General features: G+C 48.9%; 1 protein-coding gene across 7 annotated transcripts in view; it reads left to right on the top strand.

Moving 5' to 3' along the window:
• The window catches only part of LOC132347616 (protein HIRA), a 74,484-nt gene that overhangs the window by 44,344 nt on the left and 6,782 nt on the right, over positions 1-23,358 (top strand). For 5 of the 7 annotated variants that reach the window (XM_059894295.1, XM_059894297.1, XM_059894298.1 and 2 more), the window contains 9 exons: positions 9,968-10,172; positions 10,521-10,625; positions 12,203-12,351; positions 14,063-14,224; positions 14,340-14,398; positions 14,596-14,701; positions 16,219-16,341; positions 16,700-16,866; positions 18,600-18,688. In XM_059894295.1, the coding sequence (XP_059750278.1) occupies positions 9,968-10,172; positions 10,521-10,625; positions 12,203-12,351; positions 14,063-14,224; positions 14,340-14,398; positions 14,596-14,701; positions 16,219-16,341; positions 16,700-16,866; positions 18,600-18,688 (1,165 nt within the window). Of the gene's footprint in view, positions 1-9,967; positions 10,173-10,520; positions 10,626-12,202; positions 12,352-14,062; positions 14,225-14,339; positions 14,399-14,595; positions 14,702-15,403; positions 15,612-16,218; positions 16,342-16,699; positions 16,867-18,599; positions 18,689-23,358 lie in introns of those variants that run through there. The other 2 variants (XM_059894296.1, XM_059894301.1) reach the window with 2 other exon arrangements.

Here is a 23,358-nt window from a genome sequence, read left to right as displayed (position 1 = left end):
CTGACCCCAGGGGGTACTGTATTCCCACTAAAGAAACACTGCCTGAGATGACTCAGAATCCAAAGGAACAAAGCCCGTGAAGAAACCCTGATCATCCACGCATGTCAGGAGACGTCAGGAGCAGAAGGTGTAGACCTCTGTACCTCTGATGGTAGATGGTCAGATGGTGGCTGTCAAATAAACACGCGTAAGATGGTCAAAGATAAGAAAGATAAAGAAAACATGAGGAAAGATTCGTATACTATCCCATGTATAAAAATTAAATCAAAATGGATTGAAGAACTAAATGTAAGAGTTAAACTATAAAACTCTTAGAAGAAAACATAGATGTGACCTTAGATTAGAAAACTATTTCTTAGATGTGACACCTAAAACACAAGCAACTAAAGAAAAAATAGAAAAATTGGGCATTATCAAAACTTAAAACTTTGGTGCTTCAAAGAGCACTGTCAGCAGAATGAAAGGACAACCTACTAAATGGGAGAAAATATTTGCAAATCACATCAACAGTAAAAAGAGTAATAACCCAGTTTTAAAATGGACAAAGGATTTAAATAGGCATTTCTCCAGAGAAGATACACAAACAACCATAAGCACATAAAAAGACATTCAACATCATTAGTCATCAGAGAAATGCAAACCAAAACTACAGTGAACTACCACTTCGCACCCACTAGGATCCGTGATCAAAAAGTCAAATAATAAGAAGTGTTGGTGAGGATGGGGAGAAATCAGGACCCTCATAGATTCTGGTGGGATTGTAAAATGGTTCAGCTGGTTCAGAGGATGATCTGGCGTTTCCATAAATGGTTAAGATAGAGTTACCATCTGAGCCAGCAGTCCTACACCTAGGTAGATACCCAAGAGAATTGAAAACATATTCATGTAAAAACTTGTACACAAAAGTTCATATCAGGGGGCTTCCCTGGTGGTCCAGTGGTTAAGAATCCACCTTCCAATGCAGGGGACATGGGTTCGATCCCTTGTCAGGGAACTAAGATCCCACATGCTGCGGGGCAACTAAGCCCTAGCACCGCAACTAGAGAGCCCGTTTGCCGCAAATACTGAGCCTGCACACCACAACTAGAGAGAAGCCTGCATGCTGCAACGAAAGATCCACATACCACAATGAAGACCCAACACAGCCAAAAAAAAAGTTCATATCCGTATTATTCATAATAGCCAAAAAGTGGAAATATCCCAAATGTCTGTCAATTGAATGGATTTTTAAAATATGGTACATCCATACAATATATCAGTAATATTATGTGGCAATATTTGCATAAAAGGAATGGAATGCTTATACATGCTAAGTGAAAGAAGCCAGTCACAAGGGACCACATGTTATATGATTCCATTTATATTTAATTCCAGAATAGGCAAATCCATGGAGACAGAAAGTAGATTAGTGGTTGCCGGGGCAGGATGGGGTGAGTGCTGATGGATACAAAGTTTCTTTTTGGGATTATGAAAATGTGCAAGGCTTAGTGGTGATGATTGATGGCCTTATGAATATACTAAAAACTACTGAATTCTATACTTTAAAATGGTGACTTTTATGGTATGTGAATTATAGCTCAGTAAGGAATAATATACCATCAAAAAGACCAGATAGATTTGGAAATGAACCCAAAAATACTTTTGGAAAAGAAAAATAATAATCATTTCAATTGAAGAGTCAGCGGAGGGAATTCCTTGGCGGTCCAGTGGTTAGGACTCAGTGCTTTCACTGCCAGGGGCCCAGGTTTCAATCCTTGGTCGGGGAACTAAGATCCTGCAAGCCACGCATCCAAAAAAAAAAAAAACCTCAGTGGGCATATTTGACAGCAGAGGAGGCCCAGCTGAGGAGCGCATTTGATCTGAGGAAATGGCCTGGGTGCTGCAGAGGTGAAGAGGTGGAGCCCAAGGAGGAGAGTCTGGAGGGCAGAGAGTAGGGTCTGCGTGCACCTAACAGGAGTTCCCCAAAGAGGGCGGGCTGTGGGGCATTGGTCAAGAGGGAGTGGCCGATGTTTCACAGGCTTAAGCAAGTATTGAAATCTCAGTTTTGGAAATGGAGTGAGGTCTGAATAGCCAGAATAAAACACAATCTCCACCTTAGTGAAACCACAGGGCACCATAGCTAGGAATTCCTTCTGTTCACTGAGGAAGGATGTTCACCTTGCAGGTCTCCATGGCCCTTATCGCTGTCAATTCCTAGCTCTCGGGGAGTGCCAGACCCTGCTTTGAGAAGTGCAGAGGCTACCCCTTGAATCGGGCTGCTAGAGGGCAAAGTCTTGATGCATGACCTGGGCCCTGATGTCACCAGGGATTGTCCCTCAGTAGCTGTGTTACCCACATCTCATAAGGCCTTTCAGCCACACATACAGCTCCAGCAGGAACTATAGAATAAGGGCTCATCAAGTTTGCCATTCTCAGCTTCTCCCTTGAAAAGGCAGTGAATAAATAAAAGAATCAACAACCCAAAAAAATAAGAAAGAAAGTGGCAGTGAGTGAGTATTCACTTAGGGCCAAGCTTCCTGCTTCCGAGGCAGCAGGAGGGTCTGGTATCAGGCACAGTAAGTTCACCTCCTGAACATCCCTCTTGCTTCAGCTGTTTATCCCTCCCTCCCTCCTCCCTGAATAACTGAAAACCACTGATCTTTTTACTGTCTCTACAGTTTTGCCTTTCCTAGAAAGTCATATAATTGGAAACATACTGTACCTAACCTTTTCAAATGGGTGTCTTTCACTTAGTAATATCCATTTAAGGTTCTTCCATGCATTTTCATGGTTTGATAGCTTATTTCTTATTATTACCAGATCTTATCCCATTGTATGGATACACATAGTTTGTATGTACCACAGTTTAAGCATTCTCCCATTGAAGGACATCGTGGTTGCTTCCGTTTTTTGGCAATTATATGGAGATGATGTATAAAACTGCTATCAGTAGTCACGTATAGGTTTTTGTGTGAATATATGTTTTCATCTCCACTGGTCAGATACCTAGGAGTGCAATTGCTGGTTGGTATGGTAAGACTAGGTTTAGCTTTGTAAGAAACTGCCAGACTGTCTTCCAAAATGACTGCAGTCCCACCAACAGTGAATGTGTTCCTTTGTTGGCGTTTGGTATCATCAGTTTTCTGGGTTTTAGCCATTCTAATAAGTGTTTAGTGGTATCTTGTTTTAATTTTCAATTGCTGAATGACATATGATGCTGAACATCTTTTCATACACTTATCAGCCATCTCATCTTTGGTGAGTGCCTGTTCAGATCTTTGTTCATTTTTTTTAATTGGTTATTTCTTACTGCTGAATTTTAAGAATTCTTTGTATATTTTAGATACAAGTCTTTATTCAGGTAATGTGATTCACAGATATTTTCTCCCAGTCTTTGATTTGACTTTCCATTCTCTTGACAGTGTCTTTCTCAGAGCAGAAATTTTTGATGTTAATGAAGTCCAACGCATTAGATTTTTTTTTTTCTATCATGGATCATGCTTTTGGTGTTGTATCAAAAACTCATTGCCAAACCCAAGCTCACCTAGACTTCCTACTGTGTTTTCTTCTGAGTTCTCATTTTATAATTTTGCATTTTACACTTAGATCTATGATCCATTTTGAGTTAACGTTTGTGAAAGATGCACGGTCTGTGTCTAGATTTAGTCTTTGCATGTGGACATCCATTTGTGCCAGCACCATTTGTTGAAAGATTATTCTATGTCTTTGCCTTTATCAAAGATCAACTGACTACATTTGTTTAGATCTATTTTGGGGCCTTTTCCTTTTCATATAAACTTTAGAATAAGTTTGTTGATACTACAGTATAAGTTCCTGGGATTTTTATTGGGATTCCATTGAATCTCTCTAGATCAAGTTAGGGAAAGTTGACATCTTAACAATATTGAGTCTTCCAATTCATGAACATAGAATATGTCAGTTTATTTAGATCTTTGATTTCTTTCATCGGAGTTTTGTTGTTTCCCTCATATAGAATTTGTACATATTTTGTTATATTTCTATCAAATTATTGCTCTTTTGGCACCAGTATAAGTGGTATTGTGTTTAGAATTTCAAATACCACTTGTTCATTGCTGGTATATAGAAAAGTAATTGACTTTTGTATGTTAACCTTGTATCCTGCAACCTTGGTATAATTGCTTATTAGTTACAGATTTTGTTGTTGTTGATTCTTTGGAATTTTCTGCAATGATACAGTGTCATCACTGATGTTTTTATTCACTGAACACAGTTTTATTCTTCCTTCCCAATCTTTATACCTTTTATTTCCTTCTCTTGTCATACTGCATTAGCTAAGACTTCCAGTACAATGTTAACAGTAAGTTTTTTGTGTGGTTATTTATCAAGTTAAGTTCTCTATTTCTAGTTTGTTAAGTTTTTATCATTAATAGATGTTTGGTTTTGTCATATGCTTTTTCTGCATCAGTTGATATGGTCATAAGGCTCTTCTTTAGTGTTGTTGGATGTGGTGGATTATGGTAATTGATTTTTGAATGTTAAATCAGTGTGCCTACCTGGAATAAATCCCATTTGGTCATGGTGTATAATTCGTTTTATACATTGTTGGATTCAATTTGCTAATATTTTGCTGAGGATTTTTGAATCTTTGTTCATGAGAGGTCTGTAGTTCTTCTTTCTTGTAATCTAGTTTGGATATTAGGGTAATGCTGGCCTCATAGGAGTTAGGATTTATTTCCTCTACTTCTGTTTTCTGGAACAGATTGTGGAGAATTGGTATAATTTCTTTCTTAAATGTTTGATAGAATTCACCAGTAAAACTGTCTGGGTCTGGTGCTTTTTTTCTTGGAAGATTATTAATTGTTGGTTAATTTCTTTAATAGATACAGGTCTATTCAGATTATTTTTCCTTGTGTGAGTTATGTGGATTTTTTTTTTTCAAAGAACTGGTCCATTTTAACTAAGTTATCAAATATATGGGTATAAAGTCATTCATAATATTCCTTTATGATCCTTTTAATGTCTATGGATGGGATCAGTAGTGAGGGCCCCCTTTCATTTCTTTCTTTTTTTATTGATATGTACTTGATTTACAATATTGTGTTAGTCTCACACAGTGTATTTTGTGTAGCAAAATCATTCAGTTATATATTTTTCGGATTATTTTCCATTATAGGTTATTACAAGATATTGAATATGGATCCTTGTGCTATACAGTAAATCCTTGTTGCTTACCTCCCCTTTCATTTCTTTTTTTTATATAAATTATTTATTTTATTTATTTTTGGCTGCATTGGGTCTTTGTTGCTGCACGCAGGCTTTCTCTAGTTTCAGTGAGCGGGGGCTACTCTTTGTTGAGGTGCGCAGGCTTCTCATTGCGGTGGCTTCTCGTTGTGGAGCACGGGCTCTAGAGCACAGGCTCTAGAGCACAGGCTCAGTAGTTGTGGCGCACAGGCTTAGTTGCTCTGCGGCATGTGGGATCTTCCTGGACCAGGGCTTGAACCTGTGTCCCAGCATTGGCAGGCGGATTCTTAACCACTGCGCCACCAGGGAAGTCCCTCCCCTTTCATTTCTGATATTAGTAATATGTGTCTTCTCTCTCCATTTCTGATTAGCCTCACTATAAGTTTATCAATTTTATTGATCTTTTCAAAGAACCGACTTTTTATTTCATTGATTTTTCTCTCTTGTTTTCCCTTTTCAATTTCATTGATTTATGCTCTAATTTTTACTATTTACTTTATTCTGCTTGCTTTACATTATTTTGCTTATTATTGCATTAATATTATTTTTATTTACTATTTATAATTATTTAATATTATTTTTTATTATTTTTATTATTAATTTTCTACTGCTTGCTCATCTTTTTCTAGTTCCTAAAGGTGAAGTTATTTCAGGTCTTTCTTTTTTTCTAATTTATGCATTCTCTGCAATAAGTTTCTCTCTAAGCACTGCTTTCACTGTATCCCATAAAATTTGACATTGTGTTTTCATTTTCATTTAATTCAATATTTTAAAATTTCTTTTGAGACTTTTTCTCTGATCCATGTGTTATTTAGAAATGTTGTTTAATCATGAAAGATGTGTGAGTTTTCTGGCTTTCTGTTTTTGATGTCTACTTTAATTCTGTTGTGGTCTTGAAGCATACTTTTGTATGATTTCTGTTCTTTTATATTTGTTAGAGTATGTTTTATGACCCAGAATATGGTCTATACTAGTGAATATTCCATGTGATCTTGAGAGTAATATGTATTCTGCTATTGATAAATGAAGTATTTTATAAATGTCAGTTAAATACAATGAATGATGGTACTGTTCAATTAATTATGTCCTCATTGATCTTCTGTCTGCTGGATCTGTTGATTACTGATAGAGGTATATGGAAATCTCCAGCTATAATAGTGGACTTGTCTAGTTCTCCTTCCAGTTCTATCAGTTTTTCCACATGTATTTTAACACACTCTATTGTTAGATGTATGCATATTAAGGATTGCTATGTCTTCTTGGAAAATCGACCCTCTTATCATCATATAATGCCTGTCTTTATTCTTTTTTTTTTTTAATTTATTTATATTTATTTTTGGCTGTGTTGGGTCTTTGTTTCTGTGTGAGGGCTTTCTCCAGTTGCGGCGAGCGGGGTCCACTCTTCATCGCGGTGCACGGGCCTTTCACCGTCCCGGCCTCTCCCGTTGCGGAGCACAGGCTCCAGACACACAGGCTCAGTAGTTGTGGCTCACGGGCTTAGTCGCTTCACGGCATGTGGGATCTTCCCAGACCAGGGCTCGAACCCGTGTCCCCTGCATTGGCAGGCAGATTCTTAACCACTGCGCCACCAGGGAAGCCCGCCTGTCTTTATTCTTGATAATTTTCCTTACTCTGATGACTGCTTTGTCTGAGATTAATACAGCTACTCCAGCTTTCTTTTAATTAGTGTTAGCGTGGCATGTCCTTCTCCATCCCTTTTTTTAAAGAGTAGACTTATTTTTTTTGAACAGTTTAAGGTTCACAGCAAAACTGTACAGAAAGTACGGAGAGTTCTCATATACCCCTCTGCCTTAACTGTTGACATCCCACATCTGAGTGATACATTGGTTACAACCAATAAAACTACACAGACACATCATTATCACCCAAAGTCCATAGTTTACATTGTGTTCACCTTTGGTGTTGTGCATTCTGTGGGTTTGGACAATGTATAAGGACATGTATCTACCACCATAAAGGTATCATACAAAATAGTGTCACTGACCTAACAATCCTCTGCACTCTGCCTGTTAATCCCTCTCTCCTCCCAACCCCTGGCAATAACTGATTTTTTTTTTTACTATTTCCATAGTTTTTTGTTTTCCAGAATGTCATATAGTTGGAACCAACCTTTACTTTTAATTTATGTGTCTTTATATTTAAGCTGAGTTTCTTGTAGACAACATATACTTGGGTTTTCTTTTTCATTCTTTTTGTCAGTTTCTTTTAATGGTATATTTGGAATATTTATATTTAAAGTGATTATTGATATAGTGAATTAATATCTACCATATTCTTAACGATTTTGGTCTCCCCCTTTTTCTTCTGCCTTCTCTGGTTTTAATTGAGCATGTTTTTGGTATGATTCCATTTTCTCTCTCTTATATTATCTCTTAGCATTATCTAAGAATATCTTAGATAGTAAGATAATGTATCTCTTCCATTGTCTCTCTTAGCATGTCAACTGTACTGCTTTATAAATTTTTTTTAGTGGTTGCCCTACAGTTTGAAATAAACATTTATAACTAAGTACACTTTCAAATAATGTTATAATGCTGAAGGGTAGTGCAGGTGCCTGTTAACAAAGTATTCCCAATTCTTTCTTTCCAGGACATATAACATTGCTACTGTTTATTTATTTCACTTATCATCCAATACATTGTTGCTGTTACTAGTTTGAGCAAGAAGTTATCTTTTACTTCTGTGTGTGTGTGTGTGTGTGTGTGTGTGTGGCCTGTGGGATTTTAGTTCCCTGACAAGGGATTTTTTTTTTTAATATGATTATGTTCTATTTTTTATTTCTTATTTAGAGAATGTGATTTGTTCTTTTTTTAAATTAATTAATTAATTTATTTATTTATTTTGGCTGCACTGGGTCTTTGTTACAGCACTCGGGCTTCTCTAGTTGCAGCACTTGAGCTCTAGAGCTCACGGGCTCAGTAGTTGTGGCACGTGTGCTTATTGCGGTATGTGGGATCTTAGTTCCCCAACCAGGGATCAGACCCGGGCCCCCTGCATTTGGAGCAAAGAGTCCTAACCACTGGACTGCCAGGGAATTCCCAAAAAGTTATCTTTTAATTAAGAATAAGACAAATAAAAATTCTTATAGTATTTATTCTTTCTCTAGCACTTTCTTCATGCAGATCTAAGTTTCTGACCTGTATCATTTTCCTTCTCTCTGAAGAACTTCTTTTAACATTTCTTGCAAGGCAGTTCTGCTGGCAACACATTTCCTCTAGTGTCTTTTTGTTGTTTTTGTCTGAGAAAACCTTTATTTCTCTTTCATTTTTTAGATATAATTTCAATGGATACAGAATTCTAGATTGGTGGGTTTGTTTTTAACACCTTAAATGTTTCACTTCAGTCAGTTTTTGCTTGAATGGTTTCTGAAAAGAGGTCTGTTGTAATCTTTACTCTGTCCCTTATTAGCTGAAGTATATTTTTCCCTCTGCTTCTCTCAAGAGTTTCTGTTTGTCTTTGGTTTGCTGCAGTTTATGTTATGTGTAGGTAGGTGTGGATTTTTTGGTATTTATTCTACTTAGTGTTCTCTGAGCAGCTCAGATCTGTGGTTTGGTATCTCATTAATTTTGAAAAAGTCTTAGCTATTATTATTATTATTAAATTCTCTCTGCTTATATGATCCATCTGTTCTTGTGTGTTGTCCAGATTTTTCCATTAGAGCCCTTAACATATTAATAATAGTTATTTAAAAATCCTGGCCTCATAATTCCAAAATTGCTGCCATGTCTGACTCTGGTTCTGATCCTGCTTCATCTCGAGACTGTGTTTCATTTTGGGTTTTTGTTTGATTTTGTTTTGCCTTTTATCATGTCTTGTAATTTTTGTTGAAACCTGGACATAATGTACTAAGTAATAGGAACTGGGGGTAAAAGGTCTTTAATGTGAGATTTTGTTTACCTGGTAAGAATTAGGTCTTGTTTACTGTCTCCTGAAGCTGCAGGTGTCAGAGGCTTCCATTTCCTCTGGTGTCCTTGCTTTTCTCTCCCTGTTTTCCTTGAGTTTCCCTAGAAACTCCTTGTTAAATGGAGTCTGTGTCTTGCATTTCTCTTAGTTGTGATCTAGTGTTCTTATTACACAGGGGCCCTGTTGATTTTGTGAGGTATTGGGGAGGAGAAGCACTCTCTAGTCTCATGATTAAGTCTCTTATGTTGTTGTTGGGCCAGAGTCCCTTGGCCTATGACCTTCAGGAGAGTTTCTTAGTGCGTGTGGAGGGGAGCTAGGCTGGAGTTGGTTGATTGCCCTGCCCCCAGGTCACATCATACTCAGTAAAGTAATTTTCCTCGGGGGAAGGCTTTTGTTAAGGAGAACAGGACTCTGGGTGTGTTTCAGAGTGGTTGCTTTCCCCTTCCTCAGCCCAAAGCATATGGGAGGAGCACTCCATTCCTGATCTCCACCCATGACAACTGGTGGAGCTCCTGGAGGTAAAACTAACACAAGTGTGGGTGCCCTCCTCCCTCCCTGGTGGGGCTCCAGGCGGTTTTATGTCTTTGCCTTGTCTCCAGTTGTCAGGGCAGCGGTTTCTCTGGTGGGTCTAAGAAGAGTTGTTGGTATACAGGTTTTCAGTTTTCCTCTTATTTTAGGAGTGAGAATGACAACTCCCAAGCTGTTTGCATCTTACAGCCGAAACCAGAAGTCCTCTCCTACTTTTTTAATTTATTAACTTTTGGAGATGAGTATGGATTTTATTGATTATCATGAAACTAGTAGTCCTGTGCAAGAGCCACGGGTGTCTGTGTTTGTGCAGGTTGAAAGAGCAGAGCCTTGTGAAGGAGCTGCGGCCCCGGGATGTCCTGGAGAGCAGCAGTGACAGCGATGAGAAGGTCCCTGTGACTAAGCCCTCCTCGCTCTCCAAGCGGAAGCTGGAGCTCGAGGTGGAAACGGTGGAGAAGAAGAAGAAAGGGCGGCCTCGGAAGGACTCGCGGCTCATGCCCATGTCCCTGTCTGTGCAGGTGAGGCTGGCGGGCCAGTGCTGCCCCCGGCCCACCTCCTGAGCTCGGTGTGGGGGCCTGCATATGCCCTGGGGAAGAAGGGGGGCCCCGCGTGCCTCATCAGTGTGGGGACAGCTGGCGTGGACACGTATACCTCCAGAACTGCCCCTGACCCACCCGGAGTCCTTGAGCCCCACCCTGGGGTCAGCTGCCTCGTCTCTGCAGTAGGGGTCTCTGTAGCGATCATCTACCCTCACAGAGGGTGAAAATGCCCGGGTAGTAGGCCCAGCCTCACCTCTGGTGACTCACCTTTACCTGGCACTGCCCTCCAGTGCCAGGCAGGGCTCAGGGACATCTCTGCTCTTGCAGTCCCCAGCTGCCCTGACTGCAGAGAAGGACGCCGTGTGTTTGTCCGTCCCAGCAGCTGCGCTGAAGCTGCCCATGCCGGGCCCCCAAAGAGCCTTCACCCTGCAGGTGAGCAGGCCTCCGCCTCCCTCCCTCCCGAGACTGCACATTCTTTTTGTCCGCCTGCCCACCCCCACCCCCTGGGAGGTGTAAACCCTGAATTGTCACAGACTTGGGGCTGCTTTCAAGTGGCTCTCCATCACCTTCTGGGGGAAGTTGTGGCTGAGCGGAGCAGCCACCCAATCTTAACAAGATGGCTGGCCTCTTCTCTGGGACCCCTCAATTCCCCAGCCCCCACGCCTCTCCTCCATGTCTTTGCCCTCCATCTTCTGGGTGCCCAGCTCCTTCAAGACCTGTCCCAGGTGTTCCTTCTCCTGGAAGCCTCCTCGATCTCCACTGTCGGCCGTGGGCTCAGCCCATGGAACCGTGTGGCACTGGTCTGTCTCTTGACCAGCCTGCTGGCCCGTCCACTTCCCAGTGCCCAGCGTGGGGTCATCATCAGGGTCTTTCAAGGTCTCGAGTGGAAGCTTCTAACTACAGGCTTGTTCAAAACACAGATCTACAGCAAGTATTTCTTTATTCGCAGAGGCCCTCTGGCCGCTCATCCCAGCACCCGTGCCAGGCCTTGCACACACCGTCATCTCCCACCCTCTATACCTCAGATCAGTTTCATGTCCTCGGGAAACCTTTTAGAACCCCACATGCAGGTGGGCTGCACACTGCCCCAGCCCAGGCTGCCCCTCAGGGCTGCCAGAGGGCAGGTGGACAGGTCCTTCTGGGTCTAAGGGTGGGGCCCCCTGGTTCTTCTCGCACAAATCCCCCTCCCAAACTCAGCCGGCCCCCCTCACCCGAGGGCCTTCCTTGCGGAGTGCTGTGTGGGGCTGTTCTTGGTTTCTGGGGGCCCAGCCCCCAGCCACAGCCGGCCCTCCACCCCAGCTCACCCGCTGTGTGGCCACACAAGTACGAACCGTGCTGTGTGGCCACACAAGTACGAACCGCTCACCTAGGTCCCATGTGGGGTATCTGCCTGTCAGCTCCCCAGACACAAAACACGAGGCTGAGCCCGTGTGGAGTTGGTGCTGAACTGCACACATCTCCCCACGCTTTTCTGGGGACCCTCCTGTCAGTGACACTGGGCTCCAGTGTGCATGCCAAGGTGCACTGCCAAGGAGCTGGAGAGCCTGAGGGCTTTCCAGACCTTTCCTCCAAGTGCCAACACAGCCTCTGTTCTGGCCAAACCTGACAGTCTTTGAAGATCCTTCAGTTAGGAGTCAGGAGACCCATGTCCCCCCGAGCGGGCTGGGGTCCTTCTGTGCCGTGTTCTCTTGGCCGGTTGCTTGCCTTCTCTGCATCCTCCCTTGTGAGAGGAGGTGATGGGATCCAGAGGCTTCGAGGTCTTTAGCTGTGACACCGATTCTCTGCTCCACTGCACAGAGGACAAGGTGGACACCAGCTCCTGGGACTTGCCCTGCCCTGGGGGCTGCATGTTGGGACCTCTGGCCCCCTGTCCTGCCCTGCGACCACCCCCACCCCCAGCCTGCTGTTGGCCGGCAACTCTGTCCACCCTTTTGTGTCCTTCCCCCTGTCCGTGGCCCACGTCTGAGGCCACTGCTGCTGAAAACGTTCTGTTTGCTTCTCTCCCCCAGGTGAGTTCTGACCCCTCCATGTACATAGAGGTGGAGAACGAGGTGACGGCCGTGGGGGGCATAAAGCTGAGCCGCCTGAAGTGCAGCCGGGAAGGGAAGGAGTGGGAGACGGTGCTCACCAGCCGGATCCTCACCGCTGCCGGCAGCTGGTAAGAGCAGGGGTCTCTACCCCACCTGCCTTTAACGTAAAGCAAGACCCCGCACTGTACTGTGGGGCACCGGGCTGTCCTGGGAGGTGGCCTGTCTGAGGGAGGCCTACGCCCAGCCTCGCTTGGGACTGAGCTGGTGCCTGAGTCATCCGAGTCCCTGGGACACCCCTTGAAGGTGGCACCATCATCCGTGTGTTACAGGAGAGGAAACTGAGTCCTGGAGGGTCACCTAAGCCCCTTGGGCATTCTAGTCGGATTCCTGAAGTCTCCATTTCCAGGCCAAGCTCTGCCTGCGTCTCTCTGACCTTGGCTGGCCTTTTCTCTGGACCCCAGGTTTTCATCCAAGGAAATCAGCATGGATTTCTGACTGTCCTCTGAGTCCCAAGGCCAGCCCTTTCCAGATCTGCCCTTTTGGGGGAGACCTGAATTCGGTGGTCAGTCACCTAGTGTCTTTCCACCACCCCTGGAGGTGGCCCCGCACGTGCTCCATCTGGAAAGAGGACCCGGGGACATATGGCCCCAGTCGGGACTGTGTTCTCAGTACCCCTACGAGGGTCTTACAAAGCTGTCAGCTTAGATGTGGTCGTTTTCATTAGGCCCGGAATCCTTTTTCATGAGGCTGCATGTGAAACACTCTCACAAATGTCTGTGACCCTGGCCCTGAGCGAGCCAGGTGCTGGGCCTGGACGGAACCACCATTCTGTTCCTCCCTCCGTCCCCTGGGGCTCCCCCTTCGTCCCTGGTCCCAAGGCAGCCGGCACGCCCCAGCTGGGGGCCAGGTGTGTCAGCACAGCCTCCCCATGTGACCTAGAGGCTGCCGGGGAGTCCGGCCAAGCGGCCAGCCAGGCCCCAGCCCAGCGTGCAGACCTGCCCCCCGCGCCACAGCTCCAGAGGTTCGGCATCCCTGGCAGCGGGCTGGCTGCAGGTGCGCCCTGACCACAGGGACGAGCAGACAGAACACGGACCCACGGCCTCTTCCTTGGCTGACCTCGCTGTGAGCTGGCTGCCAGTGCAGACCGTAGGCGCCGGCTGGCAGCCCAGAAGTGATTTGGAGCAGGGCTCCAGTGGGCTGCTGGGCTGGACCTTGCTGTGCTGGCTGCACACCTGCTCCCACTGCCTGGGGTCTGAGGCTCTGGCCTCGCTCTAGGCTCGCTCTCACCCCAGGGGGCCCCACTAAGAAGGCAGAGCCTGCTTGTGCCGGGCACAGCCAAGGGGCCTAGTGGACGCTCAGAGGAGAGACATGAGACTGCGCCGACACACTTGTGGTGAAGCCTTTCTCGCTCAGGGAGCGACATGTCTCTCCCACCCCGGTCTCGAAGGCCTTCTGAGCACAGCTGGGCGCCCCATGTGGGAGACGCACCCTGTCGTCCCCACATTCCCCCTGGCCTGTCTGGGCAGAGGCCTCCCAGGGCCCCTCTGGCTGGTCTCAGCTAGGAGACTGTCGGGGGGATGCTCTGCAGCTGCTCCCAAACAGTGAGGCCTGCTTCCTGGCTCACTGTCAGGGCCGCTGGTCCTCGGGCACGTGCTCCCTGGGGGCAGTTCCGTGTGAGCCCAGAAAAGCCTGAGCCACCGCATGGGGGCGAGGACTCCATCTCCAGGCAGAGGTCTCCAGTAGGCACCATCAGCTCTGCCGCCCGGCCTGGCTCTGTCCCTGCATCTCGGGGCCACCAGAGCTCCCAGCCTCCCTGACGCCAGCCCCCTGCTCCCCCAGTGACGTGGTGTGTGTCGCCTGTGAAAAGCGGATGCTGTCCGTGTTCTCCACCTGTGGTCGCCGCCTCCTCCCTCCCATCCTGCTGCCATCCCCGATCTCCACCCTGCACTGTACCGGCTCCTACGTCATGGCCCTCACCGCCACAGCCACGCTGTCCGTCTGGTGAGAGGCAGGGCGGGAGCGGCTGTGTGGGTGCCCTTGCTGCAGGGAGGGTCGCCCCACCGGCACACAGGCCCTTGGGCCCGGCTGGAGGGTGAGCTGCTCCTGTCTCCCCCAGGGATGTGCACAGGCAGATAGTGGTGGTGAAGGAAGAGTCCCTACACTCCATCTTGGCAGGTGAGCCTGGCAGGGGGCCGCCCCATCCCTGGGGTGGGGTTGGGGACGGGCAGCTCAAGTCCAGGTCTGGCACGAAGGGCCCCGCTCAGCCGAGACGGAGAGCAGGCTCTGGGGTCCCGTCTGCGTGGCTAGGGCTGTGGGAGCCATGGAGCCCGCTGATGAGAATACGCTGGAACCCCTTCTTGGTGTCTCCCTAGGAAGTGACATGACGGTGTCACAGATCTTGCTGACGCAGCATGGAATCCCCGTGATGAACCTGTCGGACGGGAAGGCCTACTGCTTCAACCCATCACTGTCTGCGTGGTAAGCACACCGCCCTGAGCCCTGCCCCTTGGAGGGTCCATCTGAGCCAGAACCCAGCACAGCCAGCAAGGGCCCCGCCTGGCCCACTTCTCCTGGGAGTCTGGCCAGAGTGGAGGCTGCAGTGCAGCCCCCATCCCTGCCAGCCCCCTGCCTCTCTGCCCTCAGACCTGTGCACAGGGACGCTGTCCTTCCCCTCCACTGTTCCCCGGGGGTCACTTTGTCTGTAGCAGACATTTGAACTTTTATGGTTGTCGATGAGTAGTTCCAGCCTGGCCTCCGTAGGTGCCGTCAGCTTCACGGCAGCCTCATCCGGCCCTGCTGTTTTTGTAGCTGAGTCGGAGCCGAGGGGCACCTCCGACTGGCTTGGTGCATTAGTGGGGCTGCACTGTCACTCACCACGTGTGAGGTCTGTACCTTTGCTCTGTCCATTTTGGAGTCCTTTTCTATATTTGTAAAACCTCTTTTTTTTTTCTGCCGCGCTGCATGTCTCGCAGATCTTAGTTCCCCAACTAGGGATCGAACCTGGGACCCCTGCATAGGAAGCATGGAGTCCTAAGCAGGGAAGTCCCTGTAAAACTTCTTTGTACATCAGAGATCTTAACCCAGAGTTAGAAAGGGTGTACCTCGTGTACCAGCCGATCAGAAGGTTTCTCCTGGGCTTCCCTGGTGGCGCAGTGGTTGAGAATCTGCCTGCTAATGCAGGGGACACGGGTTCAAGCCCTGGTCTGGGAAGATCCCACATGCCGCGGAGCAACTAGGCCCGTGAGCCACAACTACTGAGCCTGCGCGTGTCGAGCCTTGCTCCGCAACAAGAGAGGCCGCGATAGTGAGAGGCCCGTGCACCGCGATGAAGAGTGGCCCCCGCTTGCCACAACTAGAGAAAGCCCTTGCACAGAAACGAAGACCCAACACAGCCAAAAATAAATAAATAAATTTTAAAAAAAGTTTTCTCCTGCCTGCGCCTTGCTCCTTCAGGCCCAAGTGTGCCGCCATCCAGCCTGTCTCTGTTAAGGGTTGCTGGACACAAGTTTATCCTCAGACTGAGATTTCTTTCTTGAGTTAAAAAAAAAAAAAACAGCAACCCTCAAAATCCCCACTCCCTGCTCTTCCAAATTGCAAAATATCGTGTATTGTATGTGATTAGTATAATGGAACAAGCTGGTTATTTGAGAAGGGAAATGTGGACTCTGTAGGCACCAGGCTGTTTTTAAATTGTGTGAAGCATCCAGAGAATGTGAAGCACTGATGCCTGGAATGCTGTGTGAGCTCTGGGAGGCTGGATGCTGGGGACTCCTCAGCCGATTCCGAGGGCCGCGGCATGTGGGCTCCCAGGCAGACTAGCATCCCAGGCATACTCGCTCCCCGCCCCCAGGACCTGAGACCCGGGGCCAGAGTGTTCAAGTAAGGAGGCCCCACATGGGCATACAGGGACCTCGGCTCCCTCAGTGCCCCTCGCCGCCTGCCTCTGCTGGGCCTCCTGGTTTCCCTGAGTTCCGCTCCTGCCTTTGCCTCCCCAGGAACCTGGTTTCTGACAAGCAGGACTCCCTGGCCCAGTGTGCAGACTTCAGGAGCAGCCTGCCATCCCAGGACGCCATGCTGTGCTCGGGACCCTTAGCCATAGTCCAGGGCCGCGCCTCCACGTAGGTGACCCGGATACAGGGGAGGCATCCAGCTGGCTTTGTGGACGTGGTCCCTCCGAGGCCTGGCTTCTGACTGCCTGAGCCCAGCGGCACTCACAGGGCTGGGCTGGGGCTGCCGAGGGCTGGGAGCCACAGTGGGCACTGTCTCAGGGTGCAGGGCCACAGCTCTGTCACTTCAGGACCTGGGTGGCAGTGTGAGGGGCTGCAGGTCATGGATCCCCATGTTGGGCTGCACTTTGGGTGGGTGCCTGGGCTGCTGGCCTGTCCCCTCGGGGGCTAGATGGGAGGTGCAGAGCAGCAGGACCTGGGAGCGGTTGGGCCGCTGTGGAGTCTGATACCTGCCCCCTCCCCGCCTCAGCAGCTCAGGGAGGCAGGCAGCCCGGCTCTTCTCCGTGCCTCACATGGTGCAGCAGGAGACCACCCTGGCCTACCTGGAGAGCCAGGTCGCTGCAGCGCTCACCCTGCGCTCCAGCCACGAGTACCGCCACTGGCTCCTCCTCTACGTGCGATACCTCGTGAATGAAGGTGAGCTTCCCAGTCGTCCTTCTGTCCTCCCGGGCCCCACTCAGTCCCTGTCCCAACGGGACCCTCCCGAGGGCCCGAGTGTCAGGGCCCAGGTGCAGCAGCCTGGGCTCTGTCCTCCCTCCTCCCGGCTTCCCGTGGTCACCCCCTGGGGCCCTGGCCTCCCGCTCCCAAGTCAGTGAGGTGGGCAGCTCAGCAGGTGTCCAGCCCCACCATGGGCTGAACCGAGCAGCCCCTGAGGCCACAAGGATTGGCGGCAGGAGGGTGTGGAGGCAGAGGACTCACAGACACAGGCTCAGCTCCCCCTGACCTCGTTGCCCCCTCAGAGCATCGGTGGGCCTGTACCTCTCTTTGTCCTGCCTGGAAGGGCCAGCCTGCTGTCCAGCACCTCCCCTCGGCCCTCCAGCCCAGCTTTCCCCACCAGGGCTCTTACACCCATGTCCCCGTCCCAGGATCCCCCTCCTTGCCCCGCCCCGCTCCTTCTGTGGGTCAGCAGACAGCAGGGTGGGTGTTGGAAGACGTGACCTCCCACAGCCTCTTGACTCCCTGTGAGGCAGGCGTGGGCTCCGGCCTTGCCAGCCTTCCTCCGCTTGAGCTTGGCCTCCAGGGCCGTGGCCTGGGGATGGCCCTCCCCAGCTCTCCTGTGTCACCACGCAGCCTGGGCCTGGTCATGGAGCTGGCACCCCCACACACTCTCCTGCCTTTCTTGCTTTGCTTTCAACTCCTCCCCTGTTTTGTTCATGATTTAGAGAAAACAAATTAAGTACAGAAAAGACAGAGAAAAACTTGCCTGACCTCTACGGGTGTAACTTGCAGAATTTGCCCGTCACGTTGCCAGACCCCTCCCCCACAGACCCCAGGGATGAGTTCAGTGTGGACTCATCCCGCCCAGACTTAATAAACACTCGGTGTTCCTGCAGCCTTGCTCCTCTGCCGGGCGCTCAGGTCACGTGTGGCCTCACCCCCGTACCCCCGGAAAGCCCGCCTCCGGCTCCTCTCTGGTTTCCTCCATCCTGGGTGTCAATTCACTGGGGCTGCCCCCCTAGGGGACACCTCACCTCCACCGCTTGCTTCTCTTTCTCCATCTTCACGCGCGTCTGGCCCAGGGCCCGCGCACAACTCCCCTCCCCTCTCTGTCCCTCCTTCCTCCCCTGGGGGAGGAGGACTCGAGCTTCACAGGGACACCAGCTCTCCTCTAAGCATCCTCAGGTTCCACCCTCATCACTGGCTGATTTCCTCCATTCCCTGTGGCCTCGGCTGCCCCTGATTCTGCCTCCAGCGTGGCTGGTGCTCCCTCCATCTGTGCCGTAGCCCCACCTCCTCCTCCGTCTCCTCTGCCCAAACTCATTCCCACACCCATCTTCTCCCGAAGGACACCTCCTGACCCTGTGCATCTGCCCCCACCTCTTCTCTCCAATAGGCCCCCCTCAGCCCACTCCCCTCCTCCCACAGCCCCCACATTCTCCACCCCCTTGGGGGGTCTGTCCCAGAGCTTCCACGTCTTGTCTTCCCTGGCCCAGCACACAGCGGCCACTGCGTGTGTTTCCCGGGATTGGGGGGGTGAGTCAGATCCTCTCGCTATGGCCTCTGAGCGCTGAACTGAGACAAGGAGGCAACAAAGTGAGTGTTCTTTCTGCTTTGATGTACACAACAACTTAGCCTGTTCTTGACTTTATTTCTTTTTGTAATGTGTTCCTATTTCTGTTTTGTTTTGTTTTTTTGTTTTCTGTAATTAGGGTTTGAATACCGACTCCGAGAAATATGCAAGGACTTACTGGGGCCCGTTCACTCCTCCACTGGAAGCCAATGGGAGTCAACAGTAGTGGTATGTGCCACTTTCCTTTTTGCCACAAGAAATCTCTCCTGAAAAGTAAAGGTGGAAATTGAAAAGTAAGCCAAAGTGCTTTGAAATTCTTTCCTGTTACACTCTTCCAGCACACTGCCGGCGTCAGAGAGAGGGCGAGTTGCCAGCCCACCCACCCTGGCAGGAGCCCTTGGCATAAGGGGCTGAGGGAGCGTCCACTCAGCCACGCGCCTGTGCTTGGAAAGCCGCCTGCCGGGGGCTGTGGATTTGTTAGTAGTGAGGCTCATAGTCCGGTCAGGAGGCAGACGTGAGCGAGTAAGCAGTTCAGTCAACAGAGCGGTGATGGGTGTGTCTGGGAGAAAGCGGCGGGGAGACCTCGGAAGAGGACTTGCAGGATGAAACCCCAGGACAGGAATGAGCCTGCTCCGTGGAGACCGGGAAATGTGCTGGTAGAGATGACAGAAGTACAGAGGGCTTGGCCCATGGAGGCCTCTGTGGCTGGAACATCATTGGCAGAGGAGAGGGTGTGACGTGAGTCCAGAGAGGGCAGGAGGTGGATCCCAGGGACCTTGTGAGGAGCTGGGGTTTAGTCTAGGGCAGTGGGAGCCGGCAGAGGAGTTGGCGCTGATGTAGCAGAGCAGTCGGGACAAGGCAGACCTGGCAGTAGCTGAAGACAACTTGGATCCATGTGGCAGCCACAGAGAAGGGAGAGAAAGCAGATTCAAGATGTATTTTGGAGGCAGAACCTACAAGACTGGGCGGGTGGGTGGTTGGATATGGAGCAGGTGAGGGAAAGAGAATAATGAACGTAATGAAATTGCACAGATGAGACTGTGGCTCACACAAGTGGGTAGAGTGAATTGATCGACTTGGGCAAGGAACAGGTTGGCGGGGAACTGGGGGCATGGTTCGCTCCACTGCTTCACTCAGCCATTGGGCAGCTGCCGGTGGAGCCCCACTCTGGCCAGGCGTAGCTCGGCAGCCGGCTGCAGCAAGCAAGGCTCAGGGGCCCCGCCTTCATGGGGACAGAGGCAGATTGGAGACAAATGAGCAAGTACATGTAACGTGTTGGCGGGGATGGGTCCTGTGAACACCAATGAAGAGGGCAGGGGTGCGGAGTGCTGATGGGGCGCTGTTTTACATTCAGTGATCGAGGAAGCCCTGACTGATGGACAGAGATCAAAGGAGGTAAGGGAGGAAGCCCCGCAGATATCTGGGGGAAGAACATCCAGGCAGAGGGAACAGTGAGGACAAAGGCCCTGAGGTATGAGGGCTCGAGTGTAAAAGGAGCAGCTGAGCAGAGGTGATGGGAGGGTGAAATAGGTGAAAGATTGGAGGGTCGGTCCTGGGAGGACTCTGGAGGTCTTGGTGTGTACTTGGCCTCCATTTTTTATTTTGTTGCTGTAGATGTTAATTTAGTTGGTTACTAGAATCCTAAGTTGAAAATCAGTTCTCTTTAGAGTTTTGAAGGTATTGTGCCACAGACTTTTAGCATTTGCTGCTGTTGCTAAAACTGCCACCAGTCCGTTTTCCACTGCTTTGTAAGTTCTTTCGGGATCCTGCCTTGGTGCTTTCAAGTCTCACAAAGCTCTCGGTCTATGTCTTTCATTCATTCTGTGGACTTTACTTAGAGGCTGTCTTTGGTTATAGCTTCCCTTTCATTTCCCTCATCATCAGAGAGGTAGCATGTCCTCCCTTCTTAAAATCTGCTCCATCATTTTTTATAGTTCTAATTCTCCTTGAAATTTTCATTTTAGTCTTTTGATCTTCTTGAGCACAGTAAGCTTAGTTATTTTATTTTAAAGTTGCACGTCTGATAGTTCTAGTATCAGGAGCCCTTGTGGGTCTGTCTCTATTGCCTATAAATGTTTCTACTGGTTCTCGTTCACGTTATCTTATCTCCTCAAGTGCCTGGTTATTTTCAACTGTCTGCTGGACATGGTATTTGAAAAATTACTTGTAGAAATGGCTTGAGCCTCAGGTGATGTTGCTTTTGCACAGAGCATTTTATTTGCTTCGGTGCCAGCTCTTAAGGCACCCGCTCTGCAGGGTCTCAACCCGGTCGGGATGGAGGTTTTCTGGGCTGCCTGGGGACTTTTCAGAGCTGGGCACTGGCTGGTGCAGGGGCTGGTTTCCTTCCAGTTTACCCTTATTCTAGGGTCGGGTCATCCCTTGGGGATACCAGCACAAAGAAGGGGTGGTTTACCAGGGACCCACACTTTTCATGGGCCTTAGGCCCCTGCTTTGGTCCCCCGGGCTCTCAACTCTTGACAGAAGCCCACTCAGCCTCTTCCTCATCAGTACATGTTCCCAAGGCCAAGGTGTCCCTCTGGATTCCTGCCTTCCCCCACCCTGGCTCAGTCCTTCACCCCAGCACATTAGCTCTTGGAGTTCTGCTTCTGCTTATCCAGCTTTGTCCCCTGTCCTCAACAGGAAGGGTGTTCTGAATTACCTGCAGTAGTCGAGCTGTTTCCCAGCACACCTCACCTCTGGGGCAGCCTGACAGGCCATCTGCTTGTGGGGTGGGGGAGCACGTGTCTGACAAAGCCCTACCCTTGGCCGGGTTGTGGGGCCTCACTCTGTGCCCAGCTGCCACTCTGGGGGCCTGAGCCTAAGACGTTAGCCAGAGCTCTACATAGAGGTTCTCTGTCTCAGCCTGAAGGTGGGCACTCTAGGCCAAGGTGGGGTGGGGAACACAGGCAGGCCACCGGTTACCAGCCATGCACCCTCCTCTCCCCCTCCTTCCTGCTGTTCTTGCTGACCCCAAGCTTTGTCCAGGAGAGCCTGTGGCTCCCTTCCCAGGAGCACCATCAGTGCTATGCTACCTGCTTTTTACCTCTGCCAACTGCCTAAAACCACTGGTCTGCTCGGGGTCCCCAGTATCTATGACAAATGCTTTCAACTGCAGGTAAATGATACCCTGTCTAGTGGTGGCTGAAGTAGTTTTATTCTGTCCTCCAAAACAAGTCCTTTGGAGTTAAGTGGAGGTCTGTATCTCTGTGATTCTCTTGGCCTCTCCCTCATGTCATAAGATGGCTTTCATGTCCAACTGAAGGAAGGAAGACAGAAGGAAGCCAGTACCAGTAGCATCCACCCTCTTAAAAGGAAAGCCAGCCCATGCCTCACAGCAGCCAGCAGACCACTTGGGCACCCCCATTGGGAGGGAGGCCAGGAAGGCAAGCTGTGAAGACTATGGCGGGGAAGTCTTGGAGCAGGTCTGGACAGAGCTAACTCCTGCTGTCTGCCACATCCCCTTCTGGCCTCAGCACTCTTCTGAATTTATGCTTTTTTTTTTTTAATACATCTTTATTGGAGTATAATTGCTTCACAATACTGTGTTAGTTTGTGTTGTACAACAAAGTGAATCAGCTATATGTATACATATATCCCCATATCCCCTCCCTCTTGAGCCTCCCTCCCACCCTCCCGATCCCATCCCTCTAGGTGGTCACAAAGCACCAAACTGATCTCCCTGTACTATGCCGCTGCTTCCCACTAGCTATCTGTTTTACATTTGGTAGTGTATATATGTCGATGCTAGTCTCACTTCACCCCAGCTTCCCCTCCCCGCCCCGTGTCCTCAAGTCCATTCTCTATGTCTGCATCTTTATTCCTGGCTTGTCACTACGTTCATCAGTACCATTTTTTTCTTTTTTTAGATTCCATATATATGCGTTAGCATACGGTATTTGTTTTTCTCTTTCTGACTTACTTCACTCTGTATGACAGACTCTAGGTCCATCCACCTTACTACAAATAACTCAATTTCATTTCTTTGTATGGCTGAGTAATATTCCATCGTATATATGTGCCACATCTTCTTTATCCATTCATCTGTCAGTGGGCATTTAGGTTGCTTCCATGTCCTGGCTATTGTAAATAGTGCTGCAATGAACATTGTGGTACATGTCTCTTTTTGAATTATGGTTTTCTCAGGGTATATGCCCAGTAGTGGGATTGCTGGGTCATATGGTAGTTCTATGTTTAGTTTTTTAAGGAACCTCCATACTGTTCTCCATGGTGGCTGTATCAATTTACATTCCCACCAATGGTGCAGGAGGGTTCCCTTTTCACCATACCCTTTCCAGCATTTATTGTTTCTAGATTTTTTGATAATGGCCATTCTGACTGGCATGAGGTGATGCCTCATTGTAGTTTTGATTTGCATTTCACTAATAATTAAGTGATGTTGAGCATCTTTTCATGTGCCTCTTGGCCATCTGTATGTCTTCTTTGGTGAAATGTCTATTTAGGTCTTCCGCCCATTTTTTTTTTTTTTTTTTTTTTTTTAATTTTTGGCTACGTTGGGTCTTCATTGCTATGCACGGGCTTTCTGTAGTTGCGGTGAGCGGGGGCTACTCTTCGTTGCGGTGTGCAGGCTTCTCAGTGTAGTGGCTTCTCTCATTGCAGAGCACAGGCTCTAGGCACGCGGGCTTCAGTAGTTGTAGCATGTAGGCTCAGTAGTTGTGGTGCACGGGCTTAGTTGCTCAGCAGCATGTGGGATCTTCCCAGACTAGGGCTCGAACCCGTGTCCCCTGCATTGGCAGGCGGATCCTTAACCACTGTGCCACAAGGGAAGCCCTTCCACCCATTTTTTAATTGGGTTGTTTGTTTTTTTTGATATTGAGCTCCTTACTGTCTCTTCATCTTGATATGGGGAGCAGAGGGGGTGAATTGAGTATGAGCCCTCT

Source organism: Balaenoptera ricei, chromosome 14 (genome assembly GCF_028023285.1).
Source record: "Balaenoptera ricei isolate mBalRic1 chromosome 14, mBalRic1.hap2, whole genome shotgun sequence".
NCBI lineage: Eukaryota > Metazoa > Chordata > Mammalia > Artiodactyla > Balaenopteridae > Balaenoptera > Balaenoptera ricei.
The sequence above is the reverse complement of the archived record's forward strand: the minus strand, read 5'-3'. Positions and strand labels throughout refer to the sequence as shown.